This window comes from Nerophis lumbriciformis, linkage group LG15, assembly GCF_033978685.3.
Source record: "Nerophis lumbriciformis linkage group LG15, RoL_Nlum_v2.1, whole genome shotgun sequence".
Lineage (NCBI taxonomy): Eukaryota > Metazoa > Chordata > Actinopteri > Syngnathiformes > Syngnathidae > Nerophis > Nerophis lumbriciformis.
Window position 1 is genome coordinate 46,013,510 of NC_084562.2, and position 24,745 is coordinate 46,038,254.

The following is a 24,745-nucleotide window of genomic DNA, read 5'->3' on the forward strand; positions in this document are numbered from 1 at the left end:
AAAAAACAGAAGCTAAAATGAAGAATTAAATTAAAATGTATTTATTATTCTTTACAATAAAAAAAATTAATTTACTTGAACATTGATTTAAATTGTCAGGAAAGAAGAGGAAGGAATTTAAAAGGTAAAAAGGTATATGTGTTTAAAAATCCTAAAATCATTTTTAAAGGCCTACTGAAATGCGATTTTCTTATTTAAACAGGGATAGCAGGTCCATTCTATGTGTCATACATGATCATTTCGCGATATTGCCATATTTTTGTCAGGCTTGGACAAAGGAAGGGACTCAGATGCAGAGATGTGATTCTAAATAAAACTTTTATTTTGAAAAAACTCTTTAAGCCTCCAGAGCCGAGTAAATTCAAATACTATGAAATGACAAAAATAGCTATCGACAAAATGTTCCAAAAGGGAAAAACCGAAAATCACTCCAGAAGGAGGAATACAAAAATAAGGACAATTATAATTAGCAACGTATCTGTTATCAAAAAACTTTAACAAAAAACGCTCCAACAGGAGGAAGAAAATAAAGACTATAAAACTTAACTACTCTAATAAATGTAAACAAAAAATCACTCAAAAAACTTTGAGGAAAAAATCTTTAAGGAAAAATTATAACTCACCACTGCGGTAGAAAAAGGTAGAATAACAAAAGTCGCTCTGAGGGAGGAAAAAAGTTAATTCAAAGTTACAGCGTGGGATATTCTGGAAGCAAGGACGTAGACGTGGGACAAGGCAAGGCATGGACATGAACATGAACATGGAACGCAAGACAGGCACGAAAGCTCGAGACAATCTGGCACAGAACAAGGGGAGGCATGGGCTTATAAAGAACATGAGGGTAATGGGAAACAGGTGGAAACAATCAAGGGTCAGGAATGACGTCAGACTGGTGACACAAGAGGAAGGACCCGTGATCTGAAACAAGAGGAGTTGCTTTTCAAAATAAAACATGTAAATCACAAGACAGAAAAAACCAAGACAAGACTTCCCTCACCGCGGTGTGACAATTTTTGCTGAAAAGATTTAGTAGAGAACATCGACGATAAAGTTCGCAACTTTTGGTCGCTGATAAAAAAGCCTTGCCTGTACCGGAAGTAGCAGACGATATGTGCGTGACGTCACAAGTTGTGGAGCTCCTCACATCTGCACATTGTTTACAATCATGGCCACCAGCAGCGAGAGCGATTCGGACCGAGAAAGCGACGATTTCCCCATTAATTTGAGCGAGGATGAAAGATTCGTGGATGAGGAAAGTGAGAGTGAAGGACTAGAGGGCAGTGGGAGCGATTCAGATAGGGAAGATGCTGTGAGAGGCGGGTGGGACCTGATATTCAGCTGGGAATGACTAAAACAGTAAATAAACACGATACATATATATACTCTATTAGCCACAACACAACCAGGCTTATATTTAATATGCCACAAATGAATCCTGCATAACAAACACCTCCCCCCTCCCGTCCATATGACTCAAACACCTGCACAACACACTCAATCCCACAGCCCAAAGTACGGTTCACCTTCCCAAAGTTCATACAATACATATATTTCCCCAAAGTCCCCAAAGTTACGTACGTGACATGCACATAGCGGCACGCACGTACGGGCAAGCGATCAACTGTTTGGAAGCCGCAGCTGCATGCGTACTCACGGTACCGCGTCTGCGTATCCAACTCAAAGTCCTCCTGGTAAGAGTCTCTGTTGTCCCAGTTCTCCACAGGACAATGGTAAAGCTTGACTGTCATCTTCCGGGAATGTAAACAATGAAACACCGGCTGTGTTTGTGTTGTTGCTGCAGTCCGCCGCAATACACCGCTTCCCACTTACAGCTTTCTTCTTTGCTGTCTCCATTGTTCATTGAACAAATTGCAAAAGATTCACCAACACAGATGTCCAGAATACTGTGGAATTTTGCGATGAAAACAGATGACTTAATAGCTGGTCACCATGCTGTCCCAAAATGTCCTCCACAATCTGTGACGTCACACGCTGACGTCATCATACCGAGACGTTTTCAGCAGGATATTTCGCGCAAAATTTAAAATTGCACTTTAGTAAACTAACCCGGCCGTATTGGCATGTGTTGCAATGTTAAGATTTCATCATTGATATATAAACTATCAGACTGTGTGGTCGGTAGTAGTGGGTTTGTATTTGTATTTTTTCTCTAAAATGGTCTTTCTGAAAGTTATAAGAAGCAAAGTAAAAAAAATAAATGAATTTATTTAAACAAGTGAAGACCAAGTCTTTAAAATATTTTCTTGGATTTTCAAATTCTATTTGAGTTTTGTCTCTCTTAAAATTAAAAATGTTGAGCAAAGCGAGACCAGCTTGCTAGTAAATAAATACAATTTAAAAAATAGAGGCAGCTCACTGGTAAGTGCTGCTATTTGAGCTATTTTTAGAACAGGCCAGCGGGCGACTCATCTGGTCCTTACGGGCGACCTGGTGCCCGCGGGCACCGTGTTGGTGACCCCTGTTCCAGAGCGATACAGATCTATAAATAAAAGATTTCCGCAAAGCATTCTTCCTGGAACGAGGGAGTACAAAATGCCCCTCACTAGACGCCCTGGTATTATGATTATGCATAATGCTACTGTAAACTATTTGGGTCATGAGAAAAGCAGGAGTTTTACTACTGGTTACTGACTTGAACAATATAAGAGTATTAGCTGACAACCTGTTCTGCACTGTTAGCCAGGAAAGAGAAGCATGCATTTGGATAACATTGGTTCTTAGTGAACAACCCAGAACCAGCCTTGCTGCCCTATTCTGACAATCTGGAGTTTACTGATCTCACCACTTGCAGCAGACGCCCAGACTGTAGAACAATAGTCCAGATGACACAAGACTAAACTCTTAGCAATCTGACAAAGAAGAGGTGGATCAACAAAAGCAGCCCATTTCCTGGAAATACCAACAGCCCTTCCCATCTTTGTAATTATATCACTGATATGATTTGACCAGGATAGAGTGCAGTCCAGCATCACTCCAAGGAGCTTGGCATGTCTGACCTGTTGAACTGTTGAAATACCTAGCCTCAGATCCAACTTTGGGTCACAAGATAACCCTTGCCTAGTCCCCAATACAATACTTTTTGTTTTTGAGATGTTAAGGACAAGTCTGTTACATACTGTCCAGTCATGCACAGCTTTTAGTTCCTCACTCAATACTACATTAAGTACACTGCATGATGGTGCAGCATGATATAATGTTGCATCATCAGCATAAAGAACCAATTTGGCTCGCCCGGTAGCCCAAGGTAAATCATTGGTGAATATAGAAAAAAGTAAAGGTCCAAGGCAACTTCCCTGTGGAACACCACAATCCAAACTTCTGCTATTAGACAAGCTGCCACTAAGATACACCTGTTGTGATCTTGAGGACAAATAACTCTGTACCCACATTAAAGCCGAAGTATTAAAACCATAACATTTAAGTTTCTCAATTAAAAGAGAGTGGTCAATCACGTCAAATGCAGCACTAAAATCTAACAGCACAGCTCCAACCAACATAGAATTATCTATAGCATTAAGCCAATCGTCGGTCATTTGTATAAGAGCAGTGGACGGAGAGTGGCCCGTTCTATATGCATGTTGAGAATCAGTTGCTAGCCCATTTGATTGAAAGTAAGCTTGAATTTGTGCATACACACATTTCTCCAGTATTTTACATAAACCAGGTAGGATGCTTATTGGTCTAGAATTGCCCTCATTGAAAGCCAATTTGGTATCCTTATTTACAAACCCCGTTTCCATATGAGTTGGTAAATTGTGTTGGATGTAAATATAAACGGAATACAATGATTTGCAAATAAATTTCAGCCCATATTCAGTTGAATATGCTACAAAGACAACATATTTGATGTTCAAACTGATAAACTTTTTTTTTTTTGCAAATAATCATTAACTTTACAATTTGATGCCAGCAACACGTGACAAAGAAGTTGGGAAAGGTGGCAATAAATACTGATAAAGTTGAGGAATGCTCATCAAACACTTATTTGGAACATCCCACAGGTGTGCAGGCTAATTGGGAACAGGTGGGTGCCATGATTGGGTATAAAAACAGCTTCCCAAAAAATGCTCAGTCTTTCACAGGAAAGGATGGGGCAAGGTACACCCCTTTGTCCACAACTGCGTGAGCAAATAGTCAAACAGTTTAAGAACAACGTTTCTCAAAGTGCAATTGCAAGAAATTTAGGGATTTCAACATATACGGTCCATAATATCATCAAAAGGTTCAGAGAATCTGGAGAAATCACTCCACGTAAGTGGCATGGCCGAAAACCCACATTGAATGACCGTGACCTTCGATCCCTCAGATGGCACTGTATCAAAAACCGACATCAATCTCTAAAGGATATCACCACAAGGGCTCAGGAAAACTTAAGAAAACCACTGTCACTAAATACAGTTGGTCGCTACATCTGTAAGTGCAAGTTAAAGCTCTACTATGCAAAGCGAAAGCCATTTATCAACAACATCCAGAAATGCCGCCGGCTTCTCTGGGCCAGAGATCATCTAAGATGGACTCATGCAAAGTGGAAAAGTGTTCTGTGGTCTGACGAGTCCACATTTCAAATTGTTTTTGGAAATATTCGACATCATGTCATCCGGACCAAAAGGGAAGCGAACCATCCAGACTGTTATCGACGCAAAGTCTCACTATTATGTTAGATCCACTATGGACTGGACTCTCACTATTATGTTAGATCCACTATGGACTGGACTCTCACTATTATGTTAGATCCACTATGGACTGGAGTCTCACTATTATGTTAGATCCACTATGGACTGGACTCTCACTATTATGTTAGATCCACTATGGACTGGAGTCTCACTATTATGTTAGATCCACTATGGACTGGACTCACACTATTATGTTAGATCCATTATGGACTGGACTCTCACTACTATGTTAGATCCACTATGGACTGGACTCTCACTATTATGTTAGATCCACAATGGACTGGACTCTCTCCATTGCATCCGGTCTCCTCTAGAGAGGGGGGGTCACCCACATCTGCGATCCTCTCCAAGGTTTCTCATAGTCATTCATACTGACATCCCACTGGGTTGTGAGTTTTTCCTTGCCCTGATGTGGGCTTTGAACCGAGGATGCCGTTGTGGCTTGTGCAGCCCTTTGAGACACTCTTGATTTAGGGCTATATAAATAAACATTGATTGATCAATCAATCAGAGTTTATACTTATGAAGCCCTTAATCACATTCCCTCATCTGAAACCCACATCTGGGCAAGGAAAAACTCCAAAAGCCCAAAATGGGAGGGACGATTTATTCATCTATCCATATGAGATATACCCAGGATGTAACTCTCCATCTTTCTGTTGTCTGTCTGTCTCTTCTTCAGAGGAAAGTTGAATGCATCGCTGTGTTGGAGTCAGATGTGGTCCATCACGCACTTTAAGTATGCTTCTTCTTTCTTTGTCATATTGCAACACCCGCTCCTTACAAGTGGTCTAAAGGCGGGAGTGCCAATCAAATGCTGTGATTTAAGTGGTGTGTGTGTGTGTGTGACAGCTGAGTGTGCCAGTAGATGATCTATAGGCCTTTTTGAAGTGACCTATAGGCGCTAACATGTCCCAATGAGATACGGATGCTGATCTCATCTGGTGATATCGAGCGTGTATTGTTTGGAGATGCGTCTTCATTTGGCGCCGTCATATTCCCTAATTCCCAGCCAGCGACTTTCTGAATGGAAGGGAGGTTGCGACGTCCCCCCCCCACCACCACCCCAGTCCCTTCCGCGTCAGTCCCACTTGATTAGCACGTCAGGCGGGACAATGAGCGCGCGTCCCGTGCCCACCCATTAGCCACATCCCTTTATCAATGCCCTGTAATTAAAATGTCACGCTTTCATTTTCAAGCCATCGCTTTGCTCTCGGCGGACTCTTTGCTCCAATAAAAAAAAAAGTGCAATCGAAACGCTCTTTTCAGTGGAAACCAAAAAAAAAGAAAAAAGGAAAAGAGGCTGAGTAGTGGGATCAATAGGCCCTTTAGTCCACGAGGAGGATTGATTGCTCTCTAAAATGGGATTTATAGGCTCATGGTTTTATAGGGTGCTGATACAACTGTTAATTAGAAAACATTTGGCCTCTTATTAAACCTGCACTGATTGAGCCCCGTCTGAATTTGAGCTTTTTACTCAATTTAACTAACAAACTGCTGTGTTTTGGACATAAACACACTTTTGTCATGCAACGATGAATACGTTTTGTACATTAAAGATGCTGAAATCTATCCAATTTACATGCTAAACTAACAATCTTAGCCAAGGGCCATTATAAAATAAGCCACGGGCCGGAAAGGGCCCCCTTGCCGCACTTTGGATGGCTTGAATCTATTAAATGAAACATATTTCATTGGAAAACATAATAATCAACCATTATTAATGTTGTCTTTCATTTGATTAATGTATTCAGGGTGGTCGCCCCTCATGTTTGTAGATCACATGAGGAGGGGAGGGGGCCATTTTGCGTGTAAAATGTCAATCAACGAATGACAAGGTGCTTCTCGTAAAATGTATGTCAAGTATTCCCAGCCCCTTCCTGCTCTATCACCGATAATAATATAATTGCAAATGTCCCCATGTGTAATTATTGTCCTTGGTGGCACACATCAGTGTTAGTGCAGGCATCAAATCCCGGCAAATGTGTTTTAATTGTGTTAAATTTGTTATTTTGCACACAAGAAAAAAAACTATTTATTTCCTGTAAATTCAATATAGGGCAAAACATCAATCAAAATAAATTCAAGTTGGATTAAAAAAAAGTATGACAATAATTCCACAAGTGTGATTTTTTTGTTGTTGTAATAACTGGGTGGGAGGGCTCATAATAAAATTCTGCTTGGGGCCCAATTTATCTTCAGTGAAATTCCTCTAGTAATCAAGATGCTATTTTTATTTGTGAGTATTTATTTTTACTTGAGGTGGATCTCATAGGCTATTTATGTACTAAAATATGCAAACTTCAAACCCCCCCCCCCCCCCCCCCAAAAGAAAATGGATGGATGGATGGAGATTTTACTTAATATTTTGTATTAACTAATTTAATATAATATGTACTTTCACGAAGTAATTAATATCTGTTTTTTTTATTTATGTGATTTTTCGAGGTAGAACTCATGGGCAAGTTTATATAATAAAAATGCTCAATAAACTTCAAACTAGGGATGTCCGATAATAGCTTTTTGCCGATATCCGATATCCCGATATTGTCCAACTCTTTAATTACCGATACTGATATCAACCGATACCGATATCAACCGATATATACAGTCGTGGAATTAACACATTATTATGCCTAATTTGGACAACCAGGTATGGTGAAGATAAGGTACTTTAAAAAAATAAAAAATAAAATAAGATAAATAAATTAAAAACATTTTCTTGAATAAAAAAGAAAGTAAAACAATATAAAAACAGTTACATTGAAACTAGTAATTAATGAAAATTAGTAAAATTAACTGTTAAAGGTTAGTACTGTTAGTGGACCAGCAGCACGCACAATCATGTGTGCTTACGGACTGTGTCCCTTGCAGACTGTATTGATATATATTGATATATAATGTAGGAACCAGAATATTAATAACAGAAAGAAACAACCTTTTTGTGTGAATGAGTATGAATGAGTGTAAATGGGGGAGGGAGGTTTTTTGGGTTAGTTCACTAATTGTAAGTGTATCTTGTGTTTTTTATGTTGATTTAATTAAAAAAAACAACAACAAAAAAACGATACTGATAATAAAAAAACAATACCGATAATTTCCGATATTACATTTTAACGCATTTATCTCTACTTCAAACCCTAAATAAATGCATTTTTAAAATGTCAAACTGCTATTTTCGAACTTAAATTGATAAGAATAAAAGAAAATGTAGTATATGATAGAAAAGTCAAAAGTTTGTTGAAATGCTAAAACAAGACGGTTCGAACTGCCCGGTGTTCTAGTAGAAAAAAAGAGAGAGGCTTTCCTCCGCCACGTAAACTAATCCCTCCGCTTCAAGACTTCCAACCATAACCGCGCATGAATATTTCATGCTGAAGGTTTGTCTGAACAGGCCGCGCTCATTTGTAAGCAGACGGAAATAATAACAAGCTTGAATGTCTCCTTCTAAAAAAAAACAAAAACAAAAAAAGCCGAAAACAAACCTTCTCCGTGCTTGGCCATGCGCTGCTGTGTCGGCTCACGTTTCCCGCGGAATAAGCCCGCGCACAATGGCTGTGTAAATAATTAAGAGGAGAGGAATAATTACAGTGCAAAATTGTAATTATTGGTGGGGGCGGCGAGGAAGTCTTTTGATGGTGGAAGAGGATAGCATCTGCTAAGATCAGGTTAGTCAGCATTAATATTAGAAACATGTAAATATATATATATATATATATGTCTTATACTACAAACATCTTCCTAAAATGTACACAGTCTTAAGTCAGGGGTGTCCAAAGTGCGGCTCGTGGACCATTTTCCAACGCAGGTCCATTTTTTTTTGGCCATCTTATTGTAAATAATAAAAACAATCATTATCAATGAGAACTATTATCACATCTTTGTCATAGTTTTAACCTAAAGTGCGTTGGTTTAGCATAATAATGTACAATATGTTGGTTTAGCATATTTTAATATGTACCAAAGCCAGTTTAGTTACGTTGACGTACATAACATGTTTATACTTTGAACATGCCTAAGAAGGAATTAGGGAGTTTATTATAAATAAATAATATTCCCTCTCTCTCTCTCTGCACCTCTGCAATTGATTCACTTCCTGTGTGATTATTTAACAGTAATGCTAAAAGAGTTTGTATACGGTGGCTTATGCAGTAATATTCCTTATGTTGACTGTTTTTGTTAGTAATCTGTTCCAAAAATATTAGAACAAGAGCAAATCATACGAAAACCAATGTCATTTTTCCCAGACCCCCAGAAATATGAAAAAAAAAAAACATATCATAGAGAATAAGTGTGCAGAAAACAAAATGAAATACATATAAATAATGAATAAAATGAATTCAAAACAATGACTTTGACTTTTATTGAAGGCTCTTGTCGGTGAAGACGGCAATTAAAGCCACAAAAGCCAGTTTAAAAGTTTCTCACCTTCTTTATCAAAGCGCTGGCACTCGCAACTTTCTTTCTTTCATAGTTCTTTTTATTGATTTCAAGGCACTCGCAACTTTCTGTGGCGGCGTGATGGATTATTGTTGTGTCCGAACGACACCGGAGTCATATGAAAACCACGGCATAGCGTCCTTCAAAAACTTAATTTTACTAAAAGATGGGTGTACGAAAACGAGGTACCATTGGGTAATGAAAAAAAATACTTTCCCAATATTTACATGGTATCAAATTGATACCAACATTTTCTGTATCGCCCCACCCCTCAGATGAGTGGAGAAGGGGATGGGAAGTGCATCTTGTATGTTTTGCCATGAGTTCTTTCTCAAATTCAGTAGTGTTTCTCACTTTTATTTAAGTGCTGGCACCCGCAACTTTCTTTGGCCCCATGGTGGATTTTTTTGTCATAATAGTTCTTTTTTTTTTTTTGTTAACTAGTGCCGTACAAAAAGCGACTGTACTATCTTGAAGTAATTACTATAATAGGTGCGGTGTAATTATAAACTTTAAAATATGATTTTTCTAATGACAACATGAATGTAAACAAGAAGTTATAAACAATCATATATGTAACCTCTAATATCAACAAACATTATTCCCTTCTGTCACCATCCTGATGTTATCATGTGACTATGATATATCACAACTGTTTTTTCTTCTTTTTTTTTTTAACCTCAGGCAGTTTCTATTCAAACATATGAAAACATTTTTTTAAACGCCATCTTTCCTCCAAGCCCCCCCATCCCCCCCCCCCCCCCCCATATGCCTCTTCTTTGCTGAGGCCTCACATTGATTTGCGTGGCCGTGGAAGCCGAGCAGATGGTATTGTAACTTGATAAATGAGGCAGGGACGTTTGTCTTTTGTCAGCTCTCTCGGCCTCTCACTTGCATGGAGACACTGCAAATGGGTGCAGGGCGATACTGCACATTTTGGTATCGATCTGATACCAAGTAAATGGAGGGGACAGAATTGCTGATATATTTTTTTAACAATACTACCTTGTTTTTGTACGACCAATTTGTCGTAAGAGTATATTTTTTGGGGGGGACAGAAAAATAATCCACTATGCTGCCAAAGAAAGTTGTGAGTGCAAGCACTTTGATTCAAGACATAACTTCTCTGTGTGGCTTTCCTATACTTTCTCTCCACTCATCGCTGTCTTTGCCACACGTGTTTCAATAAAAGTAACCGCGGTGTGAAATGTTCATTTATCCATTTTATTCATCATTTATATCCATTTCACATTCTTTTCTGCATTTCAAACGAATTATTGAATATTTTATGTTAATATTTCTACTTTTTTAAAATTATGTATTTAATATTCGTTTGCTTACTATGGTATATTACTTATTTATTATTTATTTGTTCACTGTTCTGTTACAGAGAACAAGGAAATTGGACACAATTGCTATGGTATGAAAATGTGTAGGATTAAATAAGCTCTGCTTCTTCCTACTCCTTTTCGGACGTGCTGTAATGAAACAACTGGAAATGTGTGATGCATTACACTGTGTCGCATGCATGTTCGACATAAACTGAAACTCAAACGATTATTTTATTAATTTGTTTAATCAGATTAATCATACCACTTTTGAATGTGGATTAATCGTGATTAATCACAGGTTATTACTAACTTGCATAACTCAAAAAAGAGCCTTATTGGAGACAAATGCAATTTTTTGTCAGAACGTCACACATGAACATTTTGGTAAAGTCCTTGATAGTTGTAAATAAATACATTGCATGATTAATTTGGATATATACACAATTATTGTATATTTTATCTATTTAAATTTTTTCAACAGCCTTCATTTTCACTTGCCTGCAGATTAATTGGATTCACATTATTTCTTATGGAAGAAGAAACCGCTTCTGTTTTCATACGATTCGGCTTTTGTCTAACATTTTAAATAAATAGCGCACTATTAAAAGAAAAAAAAAAGTAATTTTAATTTTGCAGCAAACTACCGGCTAATAATTAATTGCATTACAATCACAGTCATTTACAGCAATTTACTGTGAAATATCTGTAACTGCTGCATTTACAGTTCATTACAATAAAGTTACACTAAGCGGTAGAAAATGGATGGATGGATGGATGTAACTTCACAGTTGTATTCTTTTGTTGTGGAAAATAGCAGTTCATTGCTGTGAAAGGATATTGTATTGTACAGTATTTTATTTATTTGATATTAAATCCTTAGATTTGTTTACAGTGTGATTGCAGGGAGTGGTTGATTTTCTAGAATAAAATATAGATTTTTTTATGATTATTTCTGCTTTATTTTCTAGTTGATCCTGTCCTAATGTTAATTGAAAACACATGACAAAAATATATTTTTTTGCCTGTGTGTCGCAATTGTGGTGATTTTGTGGCTCTTCACAAACAGAAATAGGGAGAGAGTTTACATTGTGAGAAAGGGGAGGAGAAAAGGGGTGGGGGTGTGTGACACGTGTTTCCGGTCTCTACCCGCCATTCACCTCCTTGCTGTCCAACAGGATGGAGGCGCCTTGTCTTCTGCAGCACGTGTACTAATAAAGTCCAATACCGCACTTTTCTCAGCTTTTATTCTTTTTTCCACAGCCATTGGAGGAGGTCATCGTTTGAAGCACTAGAAGGTAAGAATTCATGTTTTTTTTTTTTTTGCATACTTAATTCCAATTTATTTGTTTGCTAGATTCCAATTTAAATTGTAATTAAACATTTTTTTTTAATTAATTCCAGTTTAAATTGTGATTTGTTTTAATTTTTTAATGTGAGGCTGTGCGTAAAAGGAGCCGCTTCCGCTCAATTTGGAGCAAGCGGCAGTTTAAGGCTAATCCGCGCTGAAGCTTTAATTATATTTGGAGTTCGTCTTTTATTAAGAAGGCAAAGACGCAGGGTAATTACCTGCAAAGAAGCTTACACCTGTTCTTTTCCTCTCCGCTAAGCGCATTGCCGCGTTTCCCTTCTGTCCTTATCTGCGTCTAAAGCTCTTATGTGGATCTTAAAGCCCAATCAGCACTGAGCCGATTTTGCAGGATCAAAAGGGAGAAGCCATGTTTGCTACATAGAATAAGAAAAAAAAATGTTTTTTTTTTGTTCTTGTTTTTTGTAGCCTCACTCCAGCTTTCCATGTGATTGCACAAACCCCCCCAGGAATGGAGTCGATGCCCGGACGAGAATCCCGCAGCTCCTCCCCGAGTCCCAAGCAGGACGCACACCCCAACCCGCTGAAACCCAACCAGGTGAGCGAGACGTCCCTGTACGGAGTGCCCATAGTCTCCCTGGTGATCGACGGCAGGGAGCGGCTGTGCCTGGCCCAGATCTCCAACACCCTGCTGAAGAACTACAGCTACAACGAGATCCACAACCGGCGGGTGGCGCTGGGCATCACCTGCGTGCAGTGCACCCCCGTCCAGCTGGAGCTGCTGCGGCGCGCCGGCGCCATGCCCATCTCGTCCCGGCGCTGCGGGATGATCACCAAGCGGGAGGCCGAGCGCCTGTGCAAGTCCTTCCTGGGCGCGCACAGCCCGCCCAAGCTCCCGGAGAACTTCGCCTTCGACGTCTCCCACGAGTGTGCGTGGGGCTGCCGTGGCAGCTTCATCCCGGCGCGCTACAACTCCTCCCGCGCCAAGTGCATCAAGTGCGGCTTCTGCAGCATGTACTTCTCCCCCAACAAGTTCATCTTCCACTCGCACCGCATGCCGGAGTCCAAGTACATGCAGCCGGACGCCGCCAACTTCAACTCGTGGAGGCGCCACCTGAAACTGACGGAGAAGAAACCCTCGGATGACATCAACCACGCGTGGGAGGACGTCAAAGCCATGTTTAACGGCGGCAGCAGGAAGAGGACACTTCCGGTGCAGGGGGGGTCCGTCAAGCCCCAGGCGTCGTCCGCCCTGGGCCGCGCCGCGTCGCCGCCGGACGCGGCGCACAAACGCCTGCGCTGCGGCGACGACGAGCCGGGAGCGACGGCGGCGACGCACCCGAGTGGCGCGCGCAGCTACCCGCTCATTCCCGTGCCGAGTAAAAACTTTAGCATGCTGCAAAAAATCCCCCCGCCTTTGTTCCCGCACCCGCCCTACGGCTTCGCGGGCTACGGCTTGTGTCCCAAAAAGAGCGACTGCGTGCCGGACGTCAGCAAAGCCAGCGTGCCTGGTGTGTTTTGGCCCGCCGGCAAGGACGCTATCTACCCGGCCTTCCCCGTCTTCTGGCCCGCGGCGGGCGGCCTTCCGATGCCGCCTTACCCCAAACCCCCGGAGGTCCCAGGCCCGGATTTGTCACTGCCAGACCCCAGCGAGCGGGGGTCAAACACCACCAACAAAGACGCGGGGTCCAGCAACAGGAACGACGAGGACAAGTCCGTCGACGACACCCCGCACCGGAAGATCGGTTACATCTCCGCCTTCCGGCCGGTCGTCAAGGACGCGGAGACCATCGCCAAGCTCTACGGGAGCCGGGACGGCTACGGTTACCTCTCCCCGGACTTCATCAGCGAGACCTCCAGCTACAGGTCCGTGTCCCCGGACAGGGACACGGTGGAAGAGGACGACGATGACGACGACGACCCGGACGTGGACGTGGAGTCCAATCGGGGAGAAGAGGACGAGGAGCAGATCCGTGGAACACCCGAGGAGCAGCTGGCGCCTTGCAGCCCCGCAGCATCAGCATCACCGCGGGACTCGCACAGCGCATCGTCCGAGGAGGGGGATGGATCTCCGCTTCATCAGGTACGGAGGACGCACCAGTACATACATCAAATACTTTTTGACGTCATTATATTAAGAACTAATTGTTATAATATTTTTTTCAAATTATGTATAGTTTCCTGCAGCCAAATAACATGAAATGATCAAACATGAAATAATCAAACCTGATTGTTTGCAAGTGTATGTGCAAAGTGATAGAGACGGGTTTTTTTGCAGGTGTTTTTGCATTAAAAGGTGATAGAGACGTTTTTTTCCCCCCCAAATTATGTATTTTTTCCTGCAACCAAAATACCATGAAATAATCAAACATGATTGTTTGCAGGTGTTTGTGCATGAAAAGGTGATAGAGACGGGGTTTTTTTTTCGTTTTTTTCCCCAAAATTATGTATTTTTTTCCTGCAACCAAATAACATGACATAATCAAACATGATTGTTTGCAGGTGTTTATGCATGGAAAGGTGATAGAGACGGTTTTTTTTTTTTAAGTTTCCCCCCCCCAAATTATGTATTTTTTTTCCTGCAACCAAATAATATGAAATAATCAAACATGATTGTTTGCAGGTGTTAGTGCTTGAAAAGGTGATAGAGACGTTGTTGTTTTTTTTTCAAATTATGTATTTTTTCCTGCAACCAAATAACATGAAATAACCAAACATGATTGTTTGCAGGTGTTTTTGCATGAAAAGGTGATAGAGACGTTTTTTTTAGTCCCCCCCCCCCCCCCCCCTTCAAATTATGTATTTTTTTCCTGCAACCAAATAACATGAAATAATCAAACATTATTGTTTGCGCATGAAAAGGTGATAGAGACGTTTATAAAAAGTTTATAAAAGGAGATAGAGACGTTGTTTTTTTTTAAATTATGTATAGTTTCCTGAAACCAAATAACATGAAATAATCAAACAATATCGTTTGCAGGTGTTTATGCATGAAAAGGTGATAGAGACATTGTTTTTTTTTTCAAATTATTTATTTTTTCCTGCAACCAAATAACATGAAATAACAAAACATGATTGTTTGCAGGTGTTTTTGCATGAAAAGGTGTTAGATACGTTTTTCCCCCCCAAATTATGTATTTTTTTCCTGCAACCAAATAACATGAAATAATCAAACATGATTGTTTGCAGGTGTTTATGCATGAAAAAATGAGAGACGTTTTTTTTTGTTTGTTTTTTTCAAATCATGTATTTTTTCCTGCAACCAAGTAAGATGAAATAATCAAACATGATTATTTGCAAGTGTATGTGCATGAAAAGGTGATAGAGACGTTTACAAAAACTTTATAATAGGTGATAGAGACGGTTTTTGGTTTATTTACTTTTTCAAATTATGTATTTTTTCCTGCAACCAAATAACATGACATGATCAAACCTGATTGTTTGCAGGTGTTTGTGCATGAAAAGGTGATAGAGACGTTTTTTTGTGTGTTTTTTTTACTTTCAAATTATGTATTTTTTCCTGCAACCCAGTAACATGAAATAATCAAACATGATTGTTTGCAGGTGTTTGTGCATGAAAAGGTGATTGAGACGTTTGAGTCATCGAGCTGCAGTCCCTGCAGATCAGAAGGTGATTATTATTATTATTATTATTATTATTATTATTGTAGGTTTAAAAACAACAACAAGCACATTTTAATGCATTTAAATGTTCAGGTGTGCAGCACCTGCCTGAACCGCAACGCAACATCACATATCAGCAGCAAAAGGACAAACCAGGTCAATTATTTATTTATTTATTTATTTATGCTCATTTATGTTAATTTTTTTTTTTTTTTAAATTTTTTTTTTTTTAAGTTGCAAATACATTTCCTTACATATAGATCATATTTTGTTCACAGCCAACGGAGCTTTACGCATCGACATAAGCGTGCATGAACGAGATCTGGAGAGGATGGCAAAAGGTAAAGACCTATTTCAAAACATTTAAGGTGTAATAAAGATGTAATAAATATGCATTATGTGTGTATTAACGAATGCAAAGTGTTAAGCACTGCAAATGTGTGTTAGTGTATTAACAACAACGTTTTTGCATTTGAAGTGTTCCCGCGGGAATGACAAGACACGCTCGTTTGGATGCATTATTTGTTTAAAAAAAAAAAAAATCGTTTAGAGGCTATTAATATTTTAACGAACAGAGCCTTCCCCCCGAGGCACTGCAGCTAATTATTTTTGAACGCTTGGAAAAACCCTGCGCGCCAAATGTGGCAATATCACGGCCTCGTGCAGCCCGCGGGCTGTGGGCGACAATTACTGCGACTGCAAGGCGACGCACCTGATGTCGCCTGCCATAAACCCGCACCTGCAGAATAATATCCACTGCAACATTTCATGTGGACTATTTTTGCACGCATGTCTAATAAGATCCAACGCTATAATTGTGCCAAGTGGACACATTGGCCTGGAAGGTGTTTATTCTTGTAGTGGGTCATATTTTCATTGCAGTCAAAATGTTAGAAACGTTTATAAGGCAAACATGCAAAACAAACAAAAATATCCACTGTGAAAAATCAAATCAAAAAATGTTAGGTCATGTTGTATTTCATTGAAAAAAACAATATTAGTAGCTTACAGTTACCAATATTCTGTTTTTTTGCAACTGTACTCACCATAATCACACACATGGTGATAATTCTGGTTGTTTTGGGTGCATAATTGTTTTTTTTGTTTTTTTAAATACTGCCTTTCAATTCTCCACAAAATACAATTCTCAAATATAACATAAAAATATAGCTTACAGATAAATGTTAGGACGCAGGAACCACTGTAATAGTTTTTTGGTGCATTAAAGATGCTAAAAACCAGTGTAGGTCAACACACTGAAGCTATTAGCTTTTGTGCAATTATGCGGTTTTACAATATCGCTTTTTTAAAAAAAATTAAAATTTCACAGCATATTTGATGTATTTTTTTTGAACAAAATTAAGCATTATCAATCATGAAAATGGATAAATGAACTAAAAATATATACCGTATTTTTCGGACTATAAGTCGCAGTTTTTTTCATAGTTTGGCCGGGGGTGCGCCTTATACTCAGGAGCGACTTATGTGTGAAATTATTAACACATTACCGTAAAATATCAAATAATATTATTTAGCTCATTCACGTAAGAGACTAGACGTAAAAGACGTAAGAGACTAGACGTATAAGATTTCATGGGATTTAGCGATTAGGAGTGACAGATTGTTTGGTAAATGTATAGCATGTTCTATATGTTATAGTTATTTGAATGACTCTTACCATAATTTGTTACGTTAACATACCAGGCACGTTCTCAGTTGGTTATTTATGCGTCATATAACGTACACTTATTCAGCCTGTTGTTCACTATTCTTTATTTATTTCAAATTGCCTTTCAAATGTCTATTCTTGGTGTTGGGTTTTATCAAATACATTTCCCCAAAAAATGCGACTTATACTCCAGTGCGACTTATGTTTTTTTCCTTCTTTATTATGCATTTTCGGCCGATGCAACTTATACTCCGAAAAATGCGGTATCAATATTACAGTAGTATTGGCCAGTATAAAATGGTATACAGGCGACGAAAGTAATCCGACTGCGCTCTTTAGTATCGAGGCCACTGATTGGCTCAGCCTCAGAGAGCAGTACTATATTGGATTAAGAGAATGTAAAGGTGACTAAAGGGTATTAGTTCGTGTCTAGAGGGTTTTTAATGACATTAAAACCATATTTCGAATGTTATGAACAGTTTTTTTTGTGGTCTAGCTATGAAAATATTAAATGTGTACTTAATATTCCCAGTGATAAATTGACCATTGTCTGGCTGGGAACAAAATAACAATGATAAACAAAGGATCACTGTAGCTGACAAATGGAATTAGTGCAAAATCAAATGTCAATAAGTGTATCCTTAGAATAAGATGAAGGCCAATACAAAGAAACAAGCTGCGGGCTGAAAGTGGCCCCCAGGATGCACTTTTGACATCCCTGGTTTAGAGAGTGTTTTTTTTTTAGGACATTGCAAACAGGTAAAGCTTGAAATATATGCAAATTATTATTGTATTTTTTTAGTAAAGTTCCTTATTGCTTAAAGTTTAGCATTAATAGTTGCATCTTATCCCTCTTCTCCAACACACTGCTTTCATCCACTTGTATTTGGCCGTTACGCATACTTTCTAACGACAAAGAGAGTTTCTATAGCGTGACTTCATTTTTGTGTTGAAATGTGCATCTGAAAAATCATAACAGAATACATCAAAATGAAGGGTCCAATTCTTGGAACTGGGTGTGCGTGAACCTTTTCGAGATACATTTCTGTACCCTTAAGTCCAGGTGTGTTTGTTAAAGTTAAAGTAAAGTGCTTCAGATAGCAGGAAGCTCTAAAATACCTGACAGTGCCAAGATGATGTAAAGGTGTGCTTGAAGCCATCAATAAATAATAGAATAAAAGCGCAATACTCAACAATAAGTCAAGTCTTTGAGGATGAAATTGACAATATAACAGGATCCTGTTAGAAATAATGAATACAAGTTATTGGAATAGAGGTTACGACAATAATCAAAGATGCTGAATGTATTTCTATTAATAATGGCTCTAAATCAGAGATCTTTAACAGGGGTGTCAGCAAACTTTCAATAGATTAAACTTCAAAAAATATATATTTTCTTTTATTATCCCCAATTTCCACAAATTTTAATGTATTTAAATTCACGTTTAAAGAAAAAATCATGATAATGATAATATTAATGATAATGAAAATAAATAAATATTGAATGTTTAGAATAAAATCATGACAAAGTAAAACTGTTTATTATTTGAGCGTCTAAGTATTGGACCTTTAGGACCAGTGTAAAACACAATTTTATGTAAGATTTACAGGTAGGGGTCCCCGCTACACATCTTTCCATCAGTTTGGGGGCCCCCTGACGTAGAAAACGACGAAGACCCCTGCTCTATATGCCTGAACTCTAACATACTACTATAAAGTTCAAGTTAAAGTCCCAACAATAGTCACACACACACTAGGTGTGGTGACATTTGTCCTTTGCATTTTGACCCATCCCCTTGTTCATCCCCTGGGAGGTGAGGGGAGTAGTGAGCAGCAGCGGTGGCCGCGCTCGGGAATCATTTGGTGATTTAACCCCCAATTCCAACCCTTGATGCTGAGTGCCAAGCAGGGAGGTAATGGGTCCAGTCTCAGGGCGGACACTCCAACCACAAGGCCACTGAGCAGGTTTTAAATATTCATTATTTAAAATCCTACTCATAATAGGTATTGTCTATGAGCTGAACACATTTAAAAAAAAATACATTTTTATTGGACATTGATTGTGCAAACATGTAAACAATCAACCATACAGTGTATCCGGAATGTATTCACAGCGCTTCACTCTTTCCACATTTTGTTTTGTCACAGCCTTATTCAAATGAATAAGGCTGTAACATGAATTAATGTTGGTCCTTAAAATTCGACAAACAAGACCCCATAATGACAATCTGAAATTTTTTTATTTATTTTTTATTTATTTATTTTTTATACTCAAAAATGAAAAACAATTAAAAATGCCACGTACAAAAGGTATTTACAGCCTTTGTTGATGCACTTTTGGCAGCAATTACAGCCTCAAGTCTTTTTGAATACGATACCACAAGCTTGGCACACCTATCTTTGGGCAGTTCAGCCCATTCTTCTTTGCAGCACCTCTCAAGCTCCATCAGATTGGATGGGAAGTGTTGGTTTTCATCCAGGATGTTTCTGTACTTTGCGGCATTCATATTTCCCTGTATCCTGACTCGTCTCCCAGTTCCTGCTGCGGAAAAACATCCCCACATCATGATGCTGCCACCACCATGCTTCACTGTATGGATGGTATTGGCCTGGTGATGAACGGTGCCTGTTTTTTTCCAAACATGACGCCTGGCATTGACGCCAAAGACTTCAATCTTTGCCTAATCATGACCAGAGATTTTGTTTGTCATAAGCGGTACACTGTAAAAAAAAAAAAATCTGTAAAAAAACGGTCATTTACTGGCAGCTACGGCTGCCAAATGAAAACCATAAAATTAAAGTAAAACATTGTAAACCAAATAATGATCAAAAACATTATATTTACAGAAATTTTCATGAAACGTTTTGCGGAAAAATATTGTAATTTTACAGATTTTTACTCAATTGTTAAGATCAACCACCTTTTAATAAAGTGACGATGCAAACAGTTCTGCAGAAAAATACCTTTATTCTACAGTTTTTCCAAATTATTACGATCAAACACCTTTAATGAAGTGACAATGCTGGCAGTTCCACAGAAAAATACCATTATTTTACAGATTTTTTCTGAATTGTTAAGATCAACCACCTTTAATAAAGTGACGATGCAAACAGTTCTGCAGAAAAATACCTTAATTCTACAGCATGGGTGTCAAACTCTGGTCCGCGGGCCAAATGTGGCCCTTGAGGGGATATCAAATTAACACTAAAGCTGGCCCGTCGATCCTCCCGGGAGTCTTCCAAACGCCAGCCAGCAACGCATACTTCATCAACAGCAATACAGGTTACACTGAGGGTAGCCGAATAAAAAACTTTAACACTGTTAGAAATATACGCCACACTGTGAATCCACACCAAACCAGAACCCTTTGCAGCACTAACTCTTCCGGGACGCTACAAGGTGTGTGTGTTTGTGTGTGTGTGTGGGGGTTTGGTGGTAGCGGGGGTGTATTTTGTAGCGTCCCGGAAGAGTTAGTGCTGCAAAGGATTCTGGGTATTTGTTCTGTTGTGTTTATGTTGTGTTACGGTGCGGATGTTCTCCCGAAATGTGTTTGCCATTTGGTGTGTATTCACAGTGTGGCGTATATTTCTAACAGTGTTAAAGTTTTTTATACTGGCACCCTCAGTGTAACCTGTATCGCTGTTGATGAAGTATGAGTTGCATTCGCTCGTGTGTGCGTACAGAAGCCGCACATATCTTGGGACTGGGTCTGAACGATGTTAGAATGGATGAAAAGCGGACGTGACGATAGCTCGTAGAGTACGTTAAAGGTTAATTTGTTCCACCTTGGCACGCGGCTTTGTTCAGTTTTAAATTTTGGCCCACTCTGTTTTTGAGTTTGACACCCCTGTCTTAGATTTTTAGTATGGACATAGACTTTTATATAACAAGCTACATATTTAATGAAAGATAATTACTGTAATTTAAGAAAACAGAAAATGCTAAGTATAATTAATTTGGTATTTTTCTGTAACAAAATAGAAATATACATAGTTTGTCATTACTGGCATATTACTTAAAATAACAGGCGCATTGTTTATTTACAGATAATGTCTCCAATTCTACAGTTTTATAAACTATTTAAAAAAAATAGAAAAATTACAGTAGAAATTTAGAGTAAATTAACCATAAAAATAGGATTTTTTTTTTACAGTGTAGAAAATGGATGGATGGATGGTCTGAGAGTCTTTCACGTGCATTTTGGCAAACTTTTTACGAAGAAATGGCTTCCGCCTGGTCACTATACCGCACAGGCCTGATTGGTGGATTGCTGCAGAGATGGTTGTCCTTCTGGAAGGTTCTCCTCTCTCCACAGAGGAATGTTGTAGCTCTGACAGAGTGACCATCAGGTTTTTGATCACCTCCCTGACTAGACTAAGATGAATGCAGCAATGTACAGAGATATCCTGGATGAAAACCGACGCTTCTCATCCAACCTGATGGAGCTTGAGAGATGCTGCAAAAAGAAATGGGTGAAACTGCCCAAGGAAAGGTGTGCCAAGCTTTTGGCATCGTATTCAAAAAGACTTGAGGCTGTCATTCCTGCCAAAAGTTCATCAACAAAGTATAGAGCAAAGGCTGTGGATATTTATGTACATGTTATTTTGTATTTTTATTTCGATTTCATTAATAAAAAAAAAACGCCTTTTCACATTGTCTTTATGGGGTCTTGTCTGTAGAATTTTGAGGACAAAAAGGAATGTATTCAATTTTGGAAAAAGGCATTAACATAACAAAATGTGGAAAAAGTGAATGCACTGTATATGTTATACATATACATACACATTCAGTACGTACACGTAAGGACATACTACTAAACATTTTTTTCCTATTTAGAACAGGGGTGTCCAAAGTGTGTCCTGTCGTCCATTTTCAGCCCACAGCTAGTTTTTTATTGGCCCTCCACATGTTTTGAAAATTATGCTATTAGATATAATACTGCAACTATTTGCTTTGTCACCTACAGTATAACACAAATGCTAAGATAACAATGTTTTTTGTTGTTTTATTTTATTAAATAGTTAAGCATATACTCGTACATTGAATTGGATTTGATCATCTTTAATGTACAACATGTATCGACATGTATCCCATTACATTTTTTCATTTTTCAGTATGCGGCCCTCAGTGGAAAAATTGTTGGACATTTTTAGCACATTTTTAAAGGCCTACTGAAATGCGATTTTCTTATTTAAACGGGAATAGCAGGTCCATTCTATGTGTCATACTTGATCATTTCGCGATATTGCCATATTTTTGCTGAAAGGATTTAGTAGAGAACATCGACGATAAAGTTCGCAACTTTTGGTCGCTGATAAAAAAGCCTTGCCTGTACCGGAAGTAGCAGACGATATGCGCGTGACGTCACAGGTTGTGGAGCTCCTCACATCTGCACATTGTTTACAATCATGGCCATCAGCAGCGAGAGCGATTCGGACCGAGAAAGCGACGATTTCCCCATTAATTTGAGCGAGGATGAAAGATTCGTGGATGAGGAAAGTGAGAGTGAAGGACTAGAGGGCAGTGGGAGCGATTCAGATAGGGAAGATGCTGTGAGAGGCGGGTGGGATCTGATATTCAGCTGGGAATGACTAAAACAGTAAATAAACACAATACATATATATATACTCTATTAGCCACAACACAACCAGGCTTATATTTAATATGCCACAAATTAATCCCGCATAACAAACACCTCCCCCCTCCCGTCCATATAACCCGCCAATACAACTCAAACACCTACCTGCACAACACACTCAATCCCACAGCCCAAAGTACCGTTCACCTCCCCAAAGTTCATACAGCACATATATTTCCCCAAAGTCCCCAAAGTCACGTACGTGACATGCACATAGCGGCACGCACGTACGGGCAAGCGATCAAATGTTTGGAAGCCGCAGCTGCATGCGTACTCACGGTACCGCGTCTGCTTATCCAACTCAAAGTCCTCCTGGTAAGAGTCTCTGTTGTCCCAGTTCTCCACAGGCCAATGGTAAAGCTTGACTGTCATCTTCCGGGAATGTAAACAATGAAACACCGGCTGTGTTTGTGTTGCTGCAGTCGGCTGCAATACACCGCTTCCCACCTACAGCTTTCTTCTTTGCTGTCTCCATTGTTCATTGAACAAATTGCAAAAGATTCACCAACACAGATGTCCAGAATACTGTGGAATTTTGCGATGAAAACAGACGACTTAATAGCTGGCCACCATGCTGTCTCAAAATGTCCTTTACAATCCGTGACGTCACGCACAGGCGTCATCATACCGAGACGTTTTCAGCAGGATATTTTGTGTGAAATTTAGAATTGTACTTTAGTAAGCTAACCCGGCCGTATTGGCATGTGTTGCAATGTTAAGATTTCATCATTGATATATAAACTATCAGACTGCGTGGTCGGTAGTAGTGGGTTTCAGTAGGCCTTTAATGCAGCAAGTACTGTTGAAAAGGTACAATTTTATACTTTATATAATCTTTTTGGTAGTATAAAGGTATGCTTCTGGCCTATTAAAGAAAAGCGATGTATTTTTGAGGGAGTATTCTTTAATAAAAATGATGTGAAGGTACAGAAATGTCCTCGTCTTATACCTCTATTTGCAGTTACAACTAGAGATGTCCGATAATGACTTTTTAGCCGATATCCGATATTCCGATATTGTCCAACTCTTAATTACCGATTCCGATATCAACCGATACCGATATATACAGTCGTGGAATTAACACAATATTATGCCTAATTTTGTTGTGATGCCCCGCTGGATGCATTAAACAATGTAACAAGGTCTTCCAAAATAAATCAACTCAAGTTATGGAAAAAAAATGCCAACATGGCACTGCCATATTTATTATTGAAGTCCCAAAGTGCATTATTTTTTTTAACATGCCTCAAAAAAGCAACGTGGAATTTGGGACTTGCTCTCCCTGAGAGAGCATGATGAGGTTGAGGTGGGCAGGGTTGAGGGCAGGGGGGAGGAGGTGCGGGGTCAGTGCTGCAAGGGGTTCTGGGTATTTGTTCTGTTGTGTTTATGTTGTGTTACGGTGCGGATGTTCTCCCAAAATGTGTTTGTCATTCTTGTTTGGTGTGGGTTCACAGTGTGGCGCATATTTGTAACAGTGTTAAAGTTGTTTATATGGCCACCCTCAGTGTGACCTGTATGGCTGTTGACCAAGAATGATTTGCATTCACTGGTGTGTGTGAAAAGCCGTAGATTTTATGTGATTGGGCCGACACGCAAAGGCAGTGCCTTTAAGGTTTATTGGCGCTCTGTACCTCTCCCTACGTCCGTGTACCACTCCGTACAGCGGCGTTTTAAAAAGTCATAAATTGTACTTTTTGAAACCGATACCGATAATACCCGATATTACATTTTAAAGCATTTATCGGCCGATAATATCGGCAGTCCGATATTATCGGACATCTCTAGTTACAACCCTATATCGACATTTTTGGCTGTTTTCTTTTTGATCGTGTTTTTTAATGATCAAAACAATAACCCGCCAGCAGTGTGGTGGACACCTTTGCACTGCAGTGTCAATCAAAGCAGCCTGCGTGTGTTCAGACTGTGCAGGTGTACCTAATGAAGTGACTGACAGCTGACATTGTGATGTCGCTTGGCTTCACAGAGGAGTTGCAGAAGCAACTTGTGGAGCAGATGGAGCTGCGGAAAAAGCTGGAGCGAGA

At 39.4% G+C, this 24,745-nt stretch overlaps 1 protein-coding gene across 4 annotated transcripts in view; it reads left to right on the forward strand.

Annotated features, from left to right (window-relative positions):
* The first annotated feature begins 11,598 nt into the window (after positions 1-11,598).
* Positions 11,599-24,745, forward strand: part of LOC133616151 (SKI family transcriptional corepressor 1 homolog-B-like) — a 24,065-nt gene continuing 10,918 nt past the window's right edge. For 2 of the 4 annotated variants that reach the window (XM_061975279.1, XM_061975281.1), the window contains exons 1-6: positions 11,599-11,760; positions 12,240-13,854; positions 15,336-15,402; positions 15,489-15,551; positions 15,674-15,736; positions 24,688-24,745. The exon at positions 24,688-24,745 is cut by the window's right edge and continues 17 nt beyond it. In XM_061975279.1, the coding sequence (XP_061831263.1) occupies positions 12,283-13,854; positions 15,336-15,402; positions 15,489-15,551; positions 15,674-15,736; positions 24,688-24,745 (1,823 nt within the window). In that variant the 5' untranslated portion in view covers positions 11,599-11,760; positions 12,240-12,282. The remainder of the gene's footprint in view (positions 11,761-12,239; positions 13,855-15,335; positions 15,403-15,488; positions 15,552-15,673; positions 15,737-24,687) is intronic. The other 2 variants (XM_061975280.1, XM_061975282.1) reach the window with 2 other exon arrangements.